Raw genomic sequence first — 18520 nt, forward strand, 5'->3', positions numbered from 1 at the left:
GGTGGGAATTCTATGTTGTGTGTCTAGTTTGTCTGTTTCTGTGTTCAGCCTAATATGGTTCTCAATCAGAGGCAGCTGTCAATCGTTGTCCCTGATTGAGAATCATATATAGGTGGCTTGTTTTGTGTTGGGATTTTGTGGGTGGTTGTTTTCTGTGTCAGTGTTTGTGCCACACGGGACTGTGACGGTTAGTACGTTTGTTGTTTTGTGTTTTGCCTAGTTTTCATTAAATTATGGAAACTTACCACGCTGTACATTGGTCCTCCGATCCTTCTCGCCTCTCCTCGTCTGAGGAGGAGGAAGAGCTAGACTGCCGTTACAGAACCACCCACCTAACTCGGACCAAGCAGCGTGGCTACGGGCAGCGACAGCAGCAGCAGCGGCCAGCTACACAGGACTCCTGGACATGGGAGGAAATTTTGGAGGGAAAAGGACACTGGGCTCACATTGGAGAATATCGCCGCTCTCGGGAAGAGAGGGAGGCAGCTAAAGCCCAGGAGCGGTGGTATGAGGAGGCAGCACGGAAGCGTGGCTGGAAGCCCGTGAAGAAACCCCAAAAATTTACTGGGGGGGGGGGGCTAAAGGGTAGTGTGGCGAAGGCAGGTAGGAAACCTGCGCCCACTTCCCATGCTTACCGTGGAGAGCGGGAGTACGGGCAGACACCGTGTTATGCGGAAGAGCGCATGGTGTCTCCTGTACGTGTGCTTAGCCCGGTGCGGGTTATTCCACCTCCCCGCACTGGCCGGGCTAGATTGAGCATTGAGCCAGGTGCCATGAAGCCGGCTCAACGCGTCTGGTCTCCAGTGCGTCTCCTCTGGCCGGTGTACATGGCACCAGCCTTACGCATGGTGTCCCCGGTTCGCCAACACAGCCCAGTGCGGGTTATTCCACCTCCCCGCACTGGTCGGGCTACGGGGAGCATTCAACCAGGTAATGTTGGGCAGGCTCGGTGCTCAAGGGAGCCAGTACGCCTACACGGTCCGGTATATCCGGCGCCACCTTCCCGCCCCAGCCCAGTACCATCAGTGCGCACCCTGTGGTGCGTGTCTCCAGCCCAGTACCTCCAGTTCCGGCACCACGCACCAAGCCTCCTGTGCGTCTCCAGAGCCCTGTACGCACTGTTCCTTCTCCCCGCACTCGCCCTGAGGTGCGTGCCCTCAGCCCGGTACCACCAGTGCCGGTACCACGCACCAGGCCTATAGTGCACCTCGAGAGTCCAGTGTGCCCTGTTCCTGCTCCCCGCACTAGCCTTGAGGTGCGTGTCTCCAGTCCGGTACCACCAGTTCCGGCACCACGCACCAGGCCTACTGTGTGCCTCAGCAGGTCAGTCGGCCGTCTGCCCAACGCCGCCTGCACTGCTCGTCTGCCTAGCGCCGTCTGAGCTGCTTGCCTGCCCAGCGCCGTCTGAGCCATCCGTCTGCCCAGCGCCGTCTGAGCCATCCGTCTGCCCAGCGCCGTCTGAGCCATCCGTCTGCCCAGCGCCATCTGAGCCATCCGTCTGCCCAGCGCCATCTGAGCCGCCCGTCTGTCCCGAGCCGTCAGAGCCGCCCGTCTGTCCCGAGCCGTCAGAGCCGCCCGTCTGTCCCGAGCCGCCAGAGCCGCCAGCCAGTCAGGAGCCGCCAGAGCCGCCAGCCAGTCAGGAGCCGCCAGAGCCGCCAACCAGTCAGGAGCCGCCAGAGCCGCCAGCCAGTCAGGAGCCGCCAGCCAGTCAGGAGCTGCCAGAGCCGCCAGCCAGTCAGGAGCTGCCAGAGCCGCCAGCCAGTCAGGAGCTGCCAGAGCCGCGAGCCAGTCAGGAGCCGCCCGCCAGTCAGGAGCCGCCCGCCAGTCAGGAGCCGCCCGCCAGTCATGAGCCGCCCTCCAGTCATGAGCCGCCCTCCAGTCATGAGCCGCCCGCCAGTCATGAGCCGCCCGCCAGTCATGAGCCGCCCTCCAGTCATGAGCCGCCCTCCAGTCATGAGCCGCCCTCCAGTCCGGAGCTACCTCTCTGTCCTGAGCTACCTCTCTGTCCTGAGCTACCTCTCTGTCCTGAGCTACCTCTCTGTCCTGAGCTACCTCTCTGTCCTGAGCTGTCTCTTAAATCATGTGGGGACCTTGGTGAAGATTTCTAGGTCAAGGTCGGGGGCGAGGGTCGCCACTCAAAGGACGCTAAGGAGGGGGACAAAGACAATGGTGGAGTGGTGTCCTTGTCCTGCGCCGGAGCCGCCACCGCGGACAGATGCCCACCCAGACCCTCCCCGTGAGTTTTAGGGGTGTGTTCGGAGTCCGCACCTCAGGAGGGGGGTACTGTCACGTCCTGACCAGAGTTCTTATGTGTTTTGCTTGTTTAGTGTTGGTCAGGACGTGAGCTGGGTGGGAATTCTATGTTGTGTCTAGTTTGTCTGTTTCTGTGTTCAGCCTAATATGGTTCTCAATCAGAGGCAGCTGTCAATCGTTGTCCCTGATTGAGAATCATATATAGGTGGCTTGTTTTGTGTTGGGATTTTGTGGGTGGTTGTTTTCTGTGTCAGTGTTTGTGCCACACGGGACTGTGACGGTTAGTACGTTTGTTGTTTTGTGTTTTGCCTAGTTTTCATGTTATTAAATTATGGAAACTTACCACGCTGTACATTGGTCCTCCAATCCTTCTCGCCTCTCCTCGTCTGAGGAGGAGGAAGAGCTAGACTGCCATTACAACATGTTACATCAAGCTCCAAATAACGGCATATACCTCACAGAGTTGCCCCACGAGAGCGCTCATGCGCAGTTGTTACCCATGTCCGCTATTGTTGCAGTCGGCCACATAATATAATGATATAAAATAATCGCAATCGTTTTCGGGGGAAAAGTACACATTTTCTGACTCAAAACCAATAGTACTTTTGATAAAAGTAGGTCATTTGACTTTATCCACAATTTGCAGATTTCTCAATCGCTTTTTGACAACGGAGCAGGTCTAGCAGTGCACAAAGGCACGTCATGAGTCACGTGACCCGTTTTTACAGCTTTTCAGTTCTAATTTGGAATCCTTTGTCTTTTTTTAAGCAGTAAGATGTGTGAATTTATGCATAAGCTACAGTATTTGACCTGCTTTGAGCATATGTGTGAAGTCATCTCTATTGCTCCCTACAGATATCAACGAATGCAAGATGGGGAGGAACACCTGTGCCAATGACACAGTGTGCTTCAACTTGGAGGGGGGCTATGACTGCAGGTGCCCCCACGGGAGGAACTGCACTGGAGACTGTATCCTTGACAACAAAGTCAAACACAACAGGCAGATCTGGGTGCTGGACAACGATCGGTGCTCCGTCTGCTCCTGTCAGGTGAGACAGAAAGGATGATGGGTAGAAACACAAACAATGGTCAGATCAGTGGCGTTCTATTAGTTGATGTAAAACAATATGATGATTGGTTATCAATTCAGTTTGATATATGTTTAACGCACAGGTCTGAACATGTAAATGCATCAACCAGTTGTTTGGAAAACTTGGTTTTAAATTAACCAAAATAATATCTATATTTTCCCTCATGATTCTACGGCTACAGTCTTGAAACGTTTAGTAATTTAGTGTTTCATTTTTGAAAATGTCTGGCAATGCTAGCAGGTGATATTAGAGGATTAGTATGGGTATTGAATGATCAAGCATCACATTATTAATTTGATTACAGAGGAGGAGGGCAGAAATTAAGCTTAAATGAAACGAGTCATTTTAATTGATTAGAAAAATTGAGAACCTGCCTGTCAAAATTAGCAGTATTGAACGGCTGAGTGAACAGAGAGCATAAACATGTTGTTGTTTTGGAACGGTCACGGTCAGCTAGTAGGGAGCAATGGTAATTTTGAGTGTGTGTAATTAACCAATAACCAAGGTCAACTAGCAAAGATTGATTGTGGGTTATAGAGCTCAAGACAGTACTTTGAGACTGTACTCGAGTCGTGTGTCGATTGATAGACCATGCATCTGCCCACCCCTGTGTGCAGACTGGCCAGGTGATGTGCAGGAGGATGGTGTGTGACTGTGAGAACCCCACAGCTGACCTGTTCTGCTGTCCAGAGTGTGACCCTCGACTCAGCAGCCAGTGTCTGCACCAGAACGGCCTGCTGACCTACGGCAGTGGAGACACCTGGGTGGAGAACTGCCAGCAGTGCCAGTGTCTGGTAAGTACCAACAATACACAGCCTATAGAGAGATAGGACACACTCCGCTTTAGTGATTCATGTACGGGAGATACTGGACATCAGAGTGGTGGCCAGGGGAAGAGTAAAGGTGTGTGTGTGCGGGCATGTGCAAGTCCCTGTGTCCACACAGTGGGTGGCCTCGGAGAAGGGTTGTGGATGAGCTTGTTAGCTTGTCCTGGCAATATATAAAACAGAATTATGACGTGTCAAGAGCGTTCTTTATTGAATCTCCCATGAAGAAATATGCACTGTTTGCATCGACTCTCTCCACTGTGCCGACCTTTTCCAAGGTTCCCGCATCCCTGCTGTTCAAACAACAGGAAGGCTTTTTTATGAGGATTTCACACTAAATCTGACAGAACATCACTACCTACCGCCTCCGATACGCCTTTCAGACGCACTTTACAACCAGCTATATTTTTATTAAATGCAAATGTCACGGTTGGCATTCTCCCTGGCCATTCTGCTCCCAGAGAGAAGCAACACTTAGCTACATTTGTGTCACTATGCCTTTGCGTCGACCCACAAATCATCGTTCTGTCAGCGCTCTCTCTCCGCCGCCCGCCAGTCCCCTCTGAAAGAGTGGTATTACTGTTGGTCATTTTCTCCCTCAGATCAAACAGAGTGTTGTAGAACAGACACACAGACAGCCATGTCACATCACTCTCCTTCTGTGATTAGCATATGAATACAGGGACACAAATGGTGCAAGTCCATACAGGATTTAACCCAGTGTTTTACCCAAAAGGCTCAGACTTTTCTATTTCCATCTACGCCGGCCGTCACCCGTCTCTCACTGGGCCATAGCTGCGGTGGACCTGCTCTCACTTGGGGTCAAAACCACGCCACTGGTACTTTTCAACTGGCATTTACGTAACAATGTCTAACTGAACTTTAATACCTGCCCGCAAAACAACTGTTTTGATTATGCAGAGGTTGATGATTCTGCTCATCACAAATCCTCACTGTCAGCCCTAGCTATGGAAACACAATTTCCCTAATATAACATAAGGGTGTATGAACTGGTGTTACAGTCGAAAAACAGCATAAGCCAGATCCATAGCTAGAGCAGCAGGAAGCATAATGTTGTTCCCTTCTCCCATTGTGATGCTGTCCTTAAGGGCCTTGGGTGGATTACTTACAGCAGGCCATTATAGGGCTGGAAAAGTGTTGGAGAGGCAGGTAAATGTAGGCTGCTCTCTCTCTCCCTCCCAGAGGCAGGCACTCATGTATCCACACACGCACACGCGCACACACACACACACACACACACACACACACCAGTCAAAATGGTATAAACAGCAGCGCTTGAAAGAGAGGAGCGGAGGAGAATGGTGTGTAGAGATAAGCGTGGGATCCAGTAGCATGACAGGGACGTGAAATGAACCCTGAATGCCTCCATAGTTATCAGAGCCAGAACCATACGTGCTCCGCTCACCAGGGAAACGGACAAGCTTAGAATCTTAGACAAAGATACAAACCACCTTTTACTTTATATTTATTTGTGTACTCAAGCGAATGACAGAATATGTTCTTTGACGTATGTACACTATATATACAAAAGTATGTGGACTAATCAGACTAATCTGGGTTTGGCGGATGCCAGGAGAACGCTACCTGCCCCAATGCATAGTGCCACCTGTAAAGTTTGGTGAGGAGGAATAATGGTCTGGGGCTGTTTTTCATGATTCCGGCTAGGCTTCTTAGTTCCAGTGAAGGGAAATCTTAACACTACAGCATACAATGACATTCTAGACGATTCTGTGCTTCCAACTTTGTGGCAACAGTTTGGGGAAGGCCCTTTCCTGTTTCAGCATGACAATGCCCTCGTGCACAAAGCGACGTTCCAATTCACCTTTGGGAGGATTTGGAACGCCGACTGCAGCCAGGCCTAATCGCCCAACATCAGTGCCCGACCTCACTCATGCTCTTGTGGCTGAATCGAAGCAAGTCCCTGTAGCAATGTTCCAACATCTAGTGGAAAGCCTTCCCAGAAGAGTGCAGGCTGTTATAGCAGCAAAGGGGTGACCAACTCCATATTAATGCCCATGATTTGGGCATTAATATGGAATTGGTGATATGTATATCGAATTATATGTTCGACGAGCAGGTGTCCACATACTTTTGGTCATGTAGTGTATCTCTGACTCGCTACAATAGGTATAGAATGCTATGGGTATAGGATACTCTTTTAGCCATAGATCTGGAGACATGAAACATGGTTGCAGTAGGACACGAGGTTGTCTAGCCAAGGCAAATCTCTGGCAAGGCTCACTAAACCAAATGTCACCAGTAAATGTCATTCTCGCAGACGTTTTTTTGACGGACTCTGTGACGTGTACTGAGATTCATAATACTGTTTTTGAACTAGAAAAGGAAATATTGAAGAAATTAGTTTCTGATATAGAGAAAGAGATGTCAGTGCCTTACCCACCTTCCAGGGCCCATGTAAAGGTGATTAAATGACATCCCATACTGTGTCATGAATACCTATAGTCTAAAGCTATACCCACTGCCTCTGGCAATGGGGAAAGAGTTCTGCTCCAGGGGAATCACACTTAAAATGTTTACTCACTAAATGAAGGCAGGGAGCACACATTAGCACAGCATGTGCCTGTATTTTATAGCCCACTAATTTACTACAATATCACTAAAATGCAGAGCTAGCTGATTTTCAGGGATATTAAATAACCCGATGGGAGACTTACAGCAAACTAAACTCATAAGCAGTTTTGAGTTTCTGTGTGCGTGTGTGGGGGTGTTTTTCTTGCGCATGCTGATTTTTACATTTTCCAACGAGGTATAAACCACTCACATCAGGGATGAAAATGTTAGCAGAACTGGGTGATGCGGAATCATATCTAGAAAGGTGGCCAACATTATGACCTGTATTCACTGGCTTATTGAAACGGCTGCTGGAGAAATCCAATAAGGCAGGGTTCCCCAACTTGCGGGTGATTTCATTTGACCCCCACCAAGTTTTCTGAGCAAAAAATGTATTTTTTTATTTATTATTACTGTTGGGGAGGGGGAAAGTGTAAAAGCACCAGCAAATCAACTCCAAATTATTTCAATTTTGGAAATCTGTTCCAAATTGGTCTCACGCGCAATATAGAGATGCGCTACATGACCAAAAGTATTTGGACACCTGCTTGTCATATATCTCATTCCAAAATAATGGGCATTAATATGTAGTTGTTCCCTCCTTCGCTGCTATAACAGCCTCCACTCTTCTGGGAAGGCTTTCCACTAGATGTTGGAACATTGCTGCGGGCTCTTGCTTCCATTCAGCCACAAGAGCATTAGTGAGGTCGGGCACTGATGTCGGGCGATTAGGCCTCGCTCGCAGTCGGCGTTCCAATTCATCCCAAAGGTGTTAGATGGGGTTGAGGTCAGGGCTCTGCTCAGGCCAGTCAAGTTCTTCCTCACTGATCTCGACAAACCATTTCTGTAAGGTCCTTGTTTTGTGCATTGTCATGCCAAAACACAAAAAAAGCCTTCCCCAACATGTTGCCACAAAGTCGGAAGCACAGAATCGTTGAGAATGTCATTGTATGCTGTAACATTAAGATTTCCCTTCACTGGAACTAAGGGGCCCGAACCATGAAAAACAATCCCAGACCATTATTCCTCCTCCACCAAACGTTACAGTTGGCACTATGCATTGGGGCAGGTAGCGTTCTCCTGGCATCCGCCAAACCCAGATTTGTCCGTCGGACTGCCAGATGGTGAAGCGTGATTCATCACTCAAGAGAACGCGTTTCCACTGCTCCAGAGTCCAATGGCAGAAAGCTTTACACCACTCCAGGTGACGCTTGGCATTGCGCATGGTGATCTTAGGCTTGAGTGCGGCTGCACGGCCATGGAAACCCATTTCATGAAGCTCCTGACGAACAGTTCTTGTGCTGATGTTGATTCCAGAGGCAGTTTAGAACTCGGGAGTGAGTGTTGCAACCGAGGTCAAACAATTTTTGTGCGCTACGGGCTTCAGCACTCGGCGCTCTCTTTCTGTGAGCTTGTGTGGCCTACCACTTCGTGGCTGAGCCGTTGTTGCTCCTAGACCTTTCCACTTCACAATAACAGCACTTACATTTGACCGGGGCAGCTCTAGCATGGCAGAAATTTGACTAACTGACTTGCTGGAAGGGTGGCATCCTGTGACGGTGACATGTTGAAAGTCACTGAGCTCTTCAGTAAGGCAATTCTACTGCCAATGTTTGTCTGTGGAGATTGCATGGCTGTGTGCTCGATTTCATACATGTGGCTAAAATAGCCGAATCCACCAATTTGAAGGGGTGTCCACATTCTTTTGTATATATAGTGTATTTGATCATAGTTATGGCGCCGGAGGGGATGGCTGACGTTTTATGGGATTCTATTTTAGTTTGTTTTTTCACATTGTTTGTAACTCATTTTGTATATATTATTCGTAGCTGTCTATTTACCACCACAAACCGATGCTGGCACTTAGACCGCACTCAACAAGCTGTATAAGCGCATAAGCAAACAAGAAAATGCTCATCCAGAAGCGGCGCTCCTAGTGGCCGGAGACTTTAATGCAGGCAAACTTAAATCTGTTTTATCTCATTTCTACCAGCATGTCACATGTGCAACCAGAAGAAAAAAAACTCTAGACCACCTTTACTCCACACACAGAGATGCATACAAAGCTCTCCCTCGCCCTCCATTTGGCAAATCTCACCATCTCACCTGATTCCTGCTTACAAGTATTAATGTATTTATTTTATACATGTTTTATTTAACCTTTTAAGTCAGTAAAGAACAAATTCTTATTTACAATAACGGCCTACCCCGGCCAAACCCAGCCAAACCCTAACCCGGACGACACTGGGCCAATTGTGCGCCGCCCTATAGGACTCCCAATCACGGCCGGTTGTGATACAGCCTGGAATCGAATCAGGGTCTGTAGTGACGCCTCTAGCACTGAGATGCAGTGCCTTAGAATGCTGCACCACTCGGGAGCCCAAAATCTCTATCTAGACATGATCATTTCTTGTCGCCTCAAGGTAGTATATAAGTATACTGAAATATTTGACAAGGGACAGGAACTATTAAATTGTAGGGATAATTGACTGTATATATTACTGTCTATCCCTGTCCCAGTGATATGACTCCAGTATATCTGTCTGTCTCTCCCTCCCACAGCAGGGTCAGGTGGACTGCTGGCCCCTGTCGTGCCCGCCAGTGGACTGTGAGTTCACGGTGGTGCCCGAAGGCGAGTGCTGTGCCCGCTGCATCATCGACCCCTGCCAGGCCGACACCATCCGCAACGACATCACCAAGACGTGCACGGACGAGCACGGCATCCAGCGCTTCAGCGGCTCCTCCTGGGTCAAACATGGCACTGAATGCACCCTCTGCCAGTGCAAGGTAACAGCCATGGATATTTATTATATCTTTGCAGACTTCGGCCAACTATCCTCCATGTTGGTACCAAACTCTCCATGACTCTATCGAAGTTCTAAATGTCAGATCAAATTTGCCTTTCAGTGAGAAAAGTAGAAATAGCTCATTCTGAAGTAGAGAAAATTAAAAGAGAAGAACTGTATTGTGGTTGAATTCTAACAGTGACTCACTCTAAAGTCTCTCTCTCCTCCCCCTCTTTCAGAATGGACATATCTGTTGCTCAGTGGACCCCATGTGCCTTTAGTTCCTGAAGCTCTGAAGGCACCTCCCTGTACATTGTTATCCATGTAAAAACAACCTGCATTTTCCACCCTCCTGCCCAACTTCTTTATACCAAATACAAACATGTATCATAGAAAACAGATGATGAACTACAGTAGGCCTTCCCACATGCCCCCTCTCTGTGTTCAGCCTCACCAATCAGGGTGACCCATGTGCATTGAGGAACACCCCCGAATCATCTGCAACATGACACTGTAAAATACTATTATGCTGGCATGACTGTACTCATCGTAGAAACATTTAGCTGATTTCTAAACTTTTAATCTCTAAATGATATCCTAGGTAGTGATCGTTTTAGTCTTCATTTTAATTTGCCACATTATGAAAGTTGTCTATATTTTGTGGTCCTCTGTAGGATTACTTTCCATTTTGTATTTATTTCAAGGCTTGTTATTGTGTAATGGTGAAATAAAGTATTTCCATTTACATTAATTGAGTTTGTTTGAGCTTGTCTTTTTTCAAGCCTTGATGTGTTGCTCATCTAGAACTTTGATATCCATTTGATTCCAAGCATTACTCTCACTACACATTCTGTGGTCACAATAATGTCAAAAACTCCTCCCAGGTCTCCTTGACCTGAATCTTCAATCAACACAGATGATGACAAACCGCTTGAGCTTTGCCTTCTCAGACGTCCCCACTTCCTGTGATGAGGACAGTGAGGTGAGAGTGAGGTCCTGTCAAAACATATGTAAGCTTGAAAGCGTGTTAAAGGAGAGGAGAGCTCATCCTGGATGTGACGCCAGCAGTCACAGCATGTAAGAGGTACACATCCTCACGGCTAACCTTTCACATCTATTATTCATTCATTGTGCTGGTGGGATTCCTCTGTCTGCCCTGCTGCCTGGGTACATCGTTGTAGTGACTACATCGTTAATTTTTTTAATTTTATTTCAGCTTTATTTATTTTATTTTACATTTATTTAACTAGGCAAGTCAGTTAAGAACAAATTCTTATTTTCAATGTCGGCCTAGGAACAGTGGGTTAACTGCCTGTTCAGGGGCAGAACGACAGATTTGTACCTTGTCAGCTCGGGGATTTGAACTTGCAACCTTTCGGTTACGAGTCCAACGCCCCACACATTTAACCAGGTAGGCTAGTTGAGAACAAGTTCTCATTTACAACTGCGACCTGGCCAAGATTAAAGCAAAGCAGTGCGACACAAACAACAACACATAGTTACACATGGAATAAACAAACATACAGTCAATAATACAATAGAGAAAGTCTATATACAGCATGTGCAAATGAGGTAGGATAATGGAGGTAAGGCTATAAATAGGTAATAGTGGTGAAAAATTACAATATAGCAATTTAACACTGGAGTGATAGATGTGCAGTAGATGAGTGTGCAAGTAGAGATACTGGGGTGCAATGGAGTAAAATAAACAAAATGAATAACAGTATGGGGATGAGGTAGTTGGATGGGCTATTTACAGATGGGCTATGTACAGGTGCAGTGATCTGTGAGCTGCTCTGACAGCTGGTGCTTAAAGCTAGTGAGGGAGATATGAGTCTCCAGCTTCAGTGATTTTTGCAGTTCGTTCCAGTCATTGGAAGCAGAGAACTGGAAGGAAAGGTGGCCAAAGGAGGAAATGGCTTTGGGGGTGACCAGTGAAATATACCTGCTGGAGCGCGTGCTACGTGTGGGTGCTGCTATGGTGACCAGTGAGCTGAGATAAGGCGGGGCTTTACCTTGCAAAGACTTATAGATGACCTGGAGCCAGTGGGTTTGGCGACGAATATGAAGCGAGGGCCAGCCAACGAGAGCATACAGGTCGCAGTGGTGGGTAGTATATGGGGCTTTGGTGACGAAACGGATGGCACTGTGATAGACTGCATCCAATTTGCTGAGTAGAGTGTTGGAGGCTATTTTGTAAATGACATCGCCGAAGTCGAGGATCGGTAGGATGGTCAGTTTTACGAGGGTATGTTTGACAGCATGAGTGAAGGAGGCTTTGTTGCAAAATAGGAAGCCGATTCTAGATTTAATTTTGGATTGGAGATGCTTAATGTGAGTCTGGAAGGAGAGTTTGCAGTCTAACCAGACACCTAGTTATTTGTAGTTGTCCACATATTCTAAGTCAGAACCATTCAGAGTAGTGATGCTGGACGGGTGGGCAGCGATCGGTTGAAGAGCATGCATTTAGTTTGAGAGTTGTATGGCATTGAATCTCGTCTGGAGGTTGGTTAACACAGTGTCCAAAGAAGGGCCAGAAGCATACAGAATGGTGTCGTCTGCGTAGAGGTGGATCAGAGAATCACCAGCAGTAAGAGCGACATCATTGATGTATACAGAGAAAAGAGTCGGCCCGAGGATTGAACCCTGTGGCACCCCCATAGAGACTGCCAGAGGTCCGGACAACAGGCCCTCCGATTTGACACACTGAACTCTGTCTGAGAAGTAGTTGGTGAACCAGGCGAGGCAGTTATTTGAGAAACCAAGGCTGTTGAGTCTGCCGATAAGAATGTGGTGATTGACAGAGTCGAAAGCCTTGGCCAGGCCGATGAATACAGCTGCACAGTATTGTCTCTTATTGATGACGGTTATGATATCGTTTAGGACCTTGAGCGTGGCTGAGGTGCACCCATGGCCAGCTTGGAAACCAGATTGCATAGCGGAGAAGGTACGGTGGGATTCGAAATGGTCCGTGATCTGTTTGTTAACTTGGCTTTCGAAGACCTTAGAAAGGCAGGGTAGACAGATATAGATCTGTAGCAGTTTGGGTCTAGAGTGTCTCCCCCTTTGAAGAGGGGGATGACCGCGGCAGCTTTCCAATCTTTGGGGATCTCAGATGATACGAAAGAGAGGTTGAACAGGCTAGTAATAGGGTTTGCAACAATTTTGTCAGATCATTTTAGAAAGAGAGGGTCCAGATTGTCTAGTCTGGCTGATTTGTAGGGGTCCAGATTTTGCAGCTCTTTCAGAACATCAGCTATCTGGATTTGGGTGAAGGAGAAATTAGGAGGTTTGGGCAAGTTGCTGTGGGGGGTGCAGGGCTGTTGACCGGGGTAGGGGTAGCCAGGTGGAAAGCATGGCCAGCTGTAGAAAAATTCTTATTGAAACTCTCAATTATTGTGGATTTATCGGTGTTGACAGTGTTTCCTAGCCACAGTCCAGTGGGCAGCTGGGAGGAGGGGCTCTTATTCTCCATGGACTTTACAGTGTCCCAGAACTTTTTGGAGTTTGTGCTACAGGATGCAAATCTGTTTGAAAAAGCTAGCCTTTGCTTTCCTAACTGCCTGTGTATATTGGTTCCTAACTTCCCTGAAAAGTTGCATATTGCGGGGGATATTCGATGCTAATGCAGTACGCCACAGGATGTTTTTTTGCTGGTCAAGGGCAGTCAGGTCTGGAGTGAACCAAGGGCTATATCTGTTCCTCGTTCTACATTTTTTGAAAGGGGCATGCTTATTTAAAATGGTGAGGAAAGCCCTTTTAAAGAATAACCAGGCATCTTCTACTGACGGAATGAGGTCAATATCCTTCCAGGATACCCGGGTCAGGTCGATTAGAAAGGCCTGCTCGCTGAAGTGTTTTAGGGAGCGTTTGACAGAGATGAGGGGTGGTCGTTTTACCGCAGACCCATTACGGACGCAGGCAATGAGGCAGTGATCGCTGACATCCTGGTTGAAGACAGCAGAGGTGTATTTGGAGGGCAGGTTGGTTAGGATGATATCTATGAGAGTGCCTGTGTTTACGGATTTGGGGTTGTACCTGGTAGGTTCATTGATCATTTGTGTGAGATTGAGGGCATCAAGCTTAGATTGTAGGATGGCCAGGGTGCTAAGCATGTCCCAGTTTAGGTCACCTAACAACACGAGCTCTGAAGATAGCTGGGGGCAATCAATACACATATGGTGTCCAGGGCATAGCTGGGGCAGAAGGTGGTCTATAGCAAGCGGCAACAGTGAGAGACTTGTTTCTGCAAAGGTGGATTTTTAAAAGTAGAAGCTTAAATTGTTTTTTTTAAATGCCTTCCTCACCATCTTAAATAAGCATGCCCCATTCAAGAAATGTAGAACCAGGAACAGATATAGCCCTTGGTTCTCTCCAGACCTGACTGCCCTTAACCAACACAAAAACATCCTATGGCGTTCTGCATTAGCATCGAACAGCCCCCGTGATATGCAACTTTTCAGGGAAGCTAGAAACCAATATACACAGGCAGTTAGAAAAGCCAAGGCTAGCTTTTTCAAGCAGGAATTTGCTTCCTGCAACACAAACTCAAAAATGTTCTGGGACACTGTAAAGTCCATGGAGAATAAGAGCACCTCCTCCCAGCTGCCCACTGCACTGAGGCTAGGAAACACTGTCACCACCGATAAATCCACGACTCTCTTCTCTGTATACATCAATGATGTCGCTCTTGCTGCTGGTGAGTCTCTGATCCACCTCTATGCAGACGACACCATTCTGTACACTTCTGGTCCTTCTTTGGACACTGTGTTAACAACCCTCCAAACGAGCTTCAATGCCATACAACTCTCCTTCCGTGGCCTCCAATTGCTCTTAAATACAAGTAAAACTAAATGCATGCTCTTCAACCGATCGCTGCCTGCCCCTGCCTGCCCGTCCAACATCACTACTCTGGATGGTTCTGACTTAGAATTTGTGGACAACTACAAATATCTGAGTGTCTGGTTAGAATAACCAGACAAACATCTCCAATCCAAAGTTAAATCTAGAATTGGCTTCCTATTTCGCAACAAAGCCTCCTTCACTCATGCTGCCAAACATACCCTCGTAAAACTGACCATCCTACCAATCCTCGACTTCGGCGATGTCATTTACAAAATAGCCTCCAATACCCTACTCAATAAATTGGATGCAGTCTATCACAGTGCCATCCGTTTTGTCACCAAAGCCCCATATACTACCCACCACTGCGACCTGTATGCTCTCGTTGGCTGGCCCTCGCTTCATACTCGTCGCCAAACCCACTGGCTCCAGGTCATCTACAAGACCCTGATAGGTAAAGTCCCCCCTTATCTCAGCTCGCTGGTCACCATAGCAGCACCCACCCGTAGCACGCGCTCCAGCAGGTATATCTCCCTGGTCACCCCCAAAACCAATTCTTCCTTTGGCCGCCTCTCCTTCCAGTTCTCTGCTTCCAATGACTGGAACGAACTACAAAAATCTCTGAAACTGGAAACACTTATCTCCCTCACTAGCTTTAAGAACCAGCTGTCAGAACAGCTCACAGATTACTCTACCTGTACATAGCCCATCTATAATTTAGCCCAAACAACTACCTCTCCCCCTACTGTATTTATTTATTTTGCTCCTTTGCACCCCATTATTTCTATCTCTACTTTCCACATTCTTCCACTGAAAATCTACCATTCCAGTGTTTTACTTGCTATATTGTATTTACTTCGCCACCACTGCCTTTTTTTTGCCTTTACCTCCCTTATCTCACCTCATTTGCTCACATTGTATATAGACTTATTTTTCTACTGTATTATTGACTGTATGTTTGTTTTACTCCATGTGTAACTCTGTGTTGTTGTATGTGTCGAACTGCTTTGCTTTATCTTGGCCAGGTCGCAATTGTAAATGAGAACTTGCTCTCAACTTGCCTACCTGGTTAAATAAAGGTTAAATATATATATATTTTTAAAGGTGGTCAGGGAGATGGTTGAGGAAGATTCTATTGACGATCGTGTAGAGGGCTACTCTGGGAACCAGCCTGAGGCGTGTAACTACTGGACTTCTCCTTCACAATGTATAGCACCCACTTGGGTGATGCCTCAGCAACTCTGGGCCAGAAAGCTCACCACACATAGTTCAGTGTATTAGCCAGTCGTCCTCACTATGGGCCTCAGCACTGCATTCCTCTACTGCATCTCACATTCCTCTCAAACTTCAGGTGACTCATCAATTGACCAGGGCTCCCGAGTGGCACAGCGGTCTAAGGCACTGCATCTCAGTGCTAGAGGGGTCACTACAGACACCCTGGTTTGAATCCAGGCTATATCACAACCGGCCGTGATTGGGAATTGCATAGGGCGGTGCACAATTGTCCCAGCGTTGTCTGGGTTTGGCTGGGGTAGGCCATCATTGTAAATAAGAATTTGTTCTTAACTGACTCGCTTAGTTAAATAAGGGTTAAATGTTAAAAAATAATTACTGTTTTCAAAAGATCAGGAACTAGCAGCCAGGTGAAACAAAAAAGCTGGTACAGTGTCCAGATGCAGCATTCAAACAAAAACAAATAGACAGCTAGCTAGCCGAGCCAAAAAGAGTCCATCTGCAAATCTGTGGGTCAAAACAACCAGAAATATGCAATACAACGCAATAAAAACACTTACAAATAATATATAGTGCAGTTCAGTAGTCAACCCCAGGATCAAGGACCATCAACATTGGTCTGATTTTGAGTGGTGTTTGAAGTTTAGGACTTTAAGGGTTCGTAACTCTGCTAATACACACGCAGTACTGGATTTGATTGAGAGCTCTCATTTGTTCAATACACATCTCATTTGTATTGTTCCGGGTGTTTCCTGCATCTCCAGAGGTAATGGTAACACTTGTATGATTCAGAGTACACCACTTAAAACCCCTTATATAATTAGCATATCAATTTACGGGCTGGCTGGGAGGAATGAGTTGTGCCTAAAGAGACTATATATTCCTCCAGTGGGAGTAGCCTCTGTCTAACCAGCTAATTCCCTGAGTTTCTCAAGCCGCAGCTACTTACATTAACACCTCTCTCTCTCCTTTTGACCTGTCAAAAGATTAATACAGCCTTCTGTAAACTTGTGTGTGTAGCACCCATATACAGTGGAAAGAAAAAGTATGTGAACTTGTGCAGACTGTGTTGAAGTAACAATGTTTATTGCAACAACAAGGGCAGGCAAACGACATGTCAAGGCAGGGATAAGGATAATCCAGAGTAGTGGGGTCAAGGTACAGGACGGCAGGCAGGCAGATGGGATCACAGTCTGGACAGGCAAGGGTCAAAACCAGGAGGACGAGGGGAGAATAGCAACTGGGGAAAACCAGGAGCTGAGCAAATGCTGGTTGACTTTAACAAACAAGACAAACTGGTCACGGACAGACAAAAAAAACACAGGTATAAATACACAGGAGATTATGGGGAAGATGGGCGACACCTGGAGGGTTGTAGAGACAATCACAAAGACAGGTGAAACAGATCAGGGCGTGACAGAATGTGAGTGTTTTTTATAGGGCAAGGCAGCTCTAACCAATGTCTTCAATCTCGTCTCATTGATTGAACTCCAGGTTAGCTGACTCCTGACTCCAATTAGCTTTTGGAGAAGTCATTAGCCTAGGGGTTCACATACTTTTTCCAACCTACACTGTGAATGTTTAAATGATGTATTCAATATAGACAAGACAAATACAATAATTTGTGTGTTATTAGTTTAACCACACTATGTTTGTCTATTGTTGTGACCTAGATGAAGATCAGATAAAATTTGGTAACCAATTCATGTAGAAATCCAGGTTTTTCCAAAGGGTTCACATACTTTTTCTTGCCACTATATATGCATCTACGTGTGTGTGTGTGTGTGTGTGTGTGTGTGTGTGTGTGTGTGTGTGTGTGTGTGTGTGTGTGTGTGTGTGTGTGTGTGTGTGTGTGTGTGTGTGTGTGTGTGTGTGTGCATGGGTTGTCTGGAGGGGCTGGTAGCACATTGGCAAGGGCACCATCTGGCAGGCTTTGGTCCAGTGACTCCTAGCCGGTGGTGGCTCCTTGCCAGGGGCACAGGGGTAGTGGCACAGCGGGGCAGAGTGGTTGTCCAGCTGGTTCCTAAATGTCCAATTTTCCATGGCGGGGTTAAACCCACCGCAACAGATGTCTCCACCCACAGGGTGGCCACATTACTGCCTGTGTTGTGTTCATTATTCATAGACACTCATGTCATTGGGTTTGGTAAAGGCAGGACAACTAAGGCAGTGGAGCAGCGCAATAGTTTTACATGGAGATCTGTAAACACTGTAGCCTTTGTAAACCATTAGTTTACGACATGCGTGTTAGTTGACATGGACAACTCTCAGGGCATCCGAAGGGTAATGTATTGCAGGTCAGTCATCCGACATTATTGAACCATTTCATAGGTCTAGGACGTACAGTGTAGAATGCTACAGTAGCTTGACTCCTCTCTGTAGGGGACCTGGTTAATATTCTCTGTGTGTCAGAAGGAGCGGCAGAGGCTCAACCTCAACTCTTTAATTATTCATTGACAAATTTGTTCTTATGTAAATCCAACACAGTGCTGACTCTGCTATGTGTAGCAAATCCACCAATTAGCACTAACATGTCCGGCTCCAGCCTCCATTTAACTAGATATGATATACAGTATGTACTGTAAGGATGTGACTATTGGGCAGATGGTTGAGTACACTAAAGCTGAAATCACTCATTTTGGATTCTCCCAGCAGGTGTTGTCACTAAGTAGTTACAGTAGTGCCAATACTGCTCAAAGCTATACTAGCTGGGAAACTACCTCTGCTACATAAGTATAAGGTATTCGTTCCACAGTATGCCACCACCATTGCTTAACACAAATCCCTCAGGCCTAGCTGATAAAAATGAACTCTCGCCGCTTCTCCGTTTCAAAGAAAAGGAAGCAAGAAGAAATAAATCAGTGTAATACTTTTTTTGTCTGTAAATCTCTTTTCT

The 18520-nt window shown here is 46.9% G+C and overlaps 1 protein-coding gene across 1 annotated transcript in view; it reads left to right on the forward strand.

Annotated features, from left to right (window-relative positions):
* LOC120066643 (protein kinase C-binding protein NELL2-like) overlaps positions 1–9830 on the forward strand; it is a 110918-nt gene extending 101088 nt beyond the window's left edge. The window contains exons 17-20 of the mRNA XM_039018074.1: positions 3109–3302; positions 3962–4138; positions 9326–9550; positions 9789–9830. Coding sequence (XP_038874002.1) covers positions 3109–3302; positions 3962–4138; positions 9326–9550; positions 9789–9830 — 638 coding nt within the window. The remainder of the gene's footprint in view (positions 1–3108; positions 3303–3961; positions 4139–9325; positions 9551–9788) is intronic.
* The last annotated feature ends 8690 nt before the right edge of the window (positions 9831–18520 follow it).

This window comes from Salvelinus namaycush, chromosome 21, assembly GCF_016432855.1.
Source record: "Salvelinus namaycush isolate Seneca chromosome 21, SaNama_1.0, whole genome shotgun sequence".
Lineage (NCBI taxonomy): Eukaryota > Metazoa > Chordata > Actinopteri > Salmoniformes > Salmonidae > Salvelinus > Salvelinus namaycush.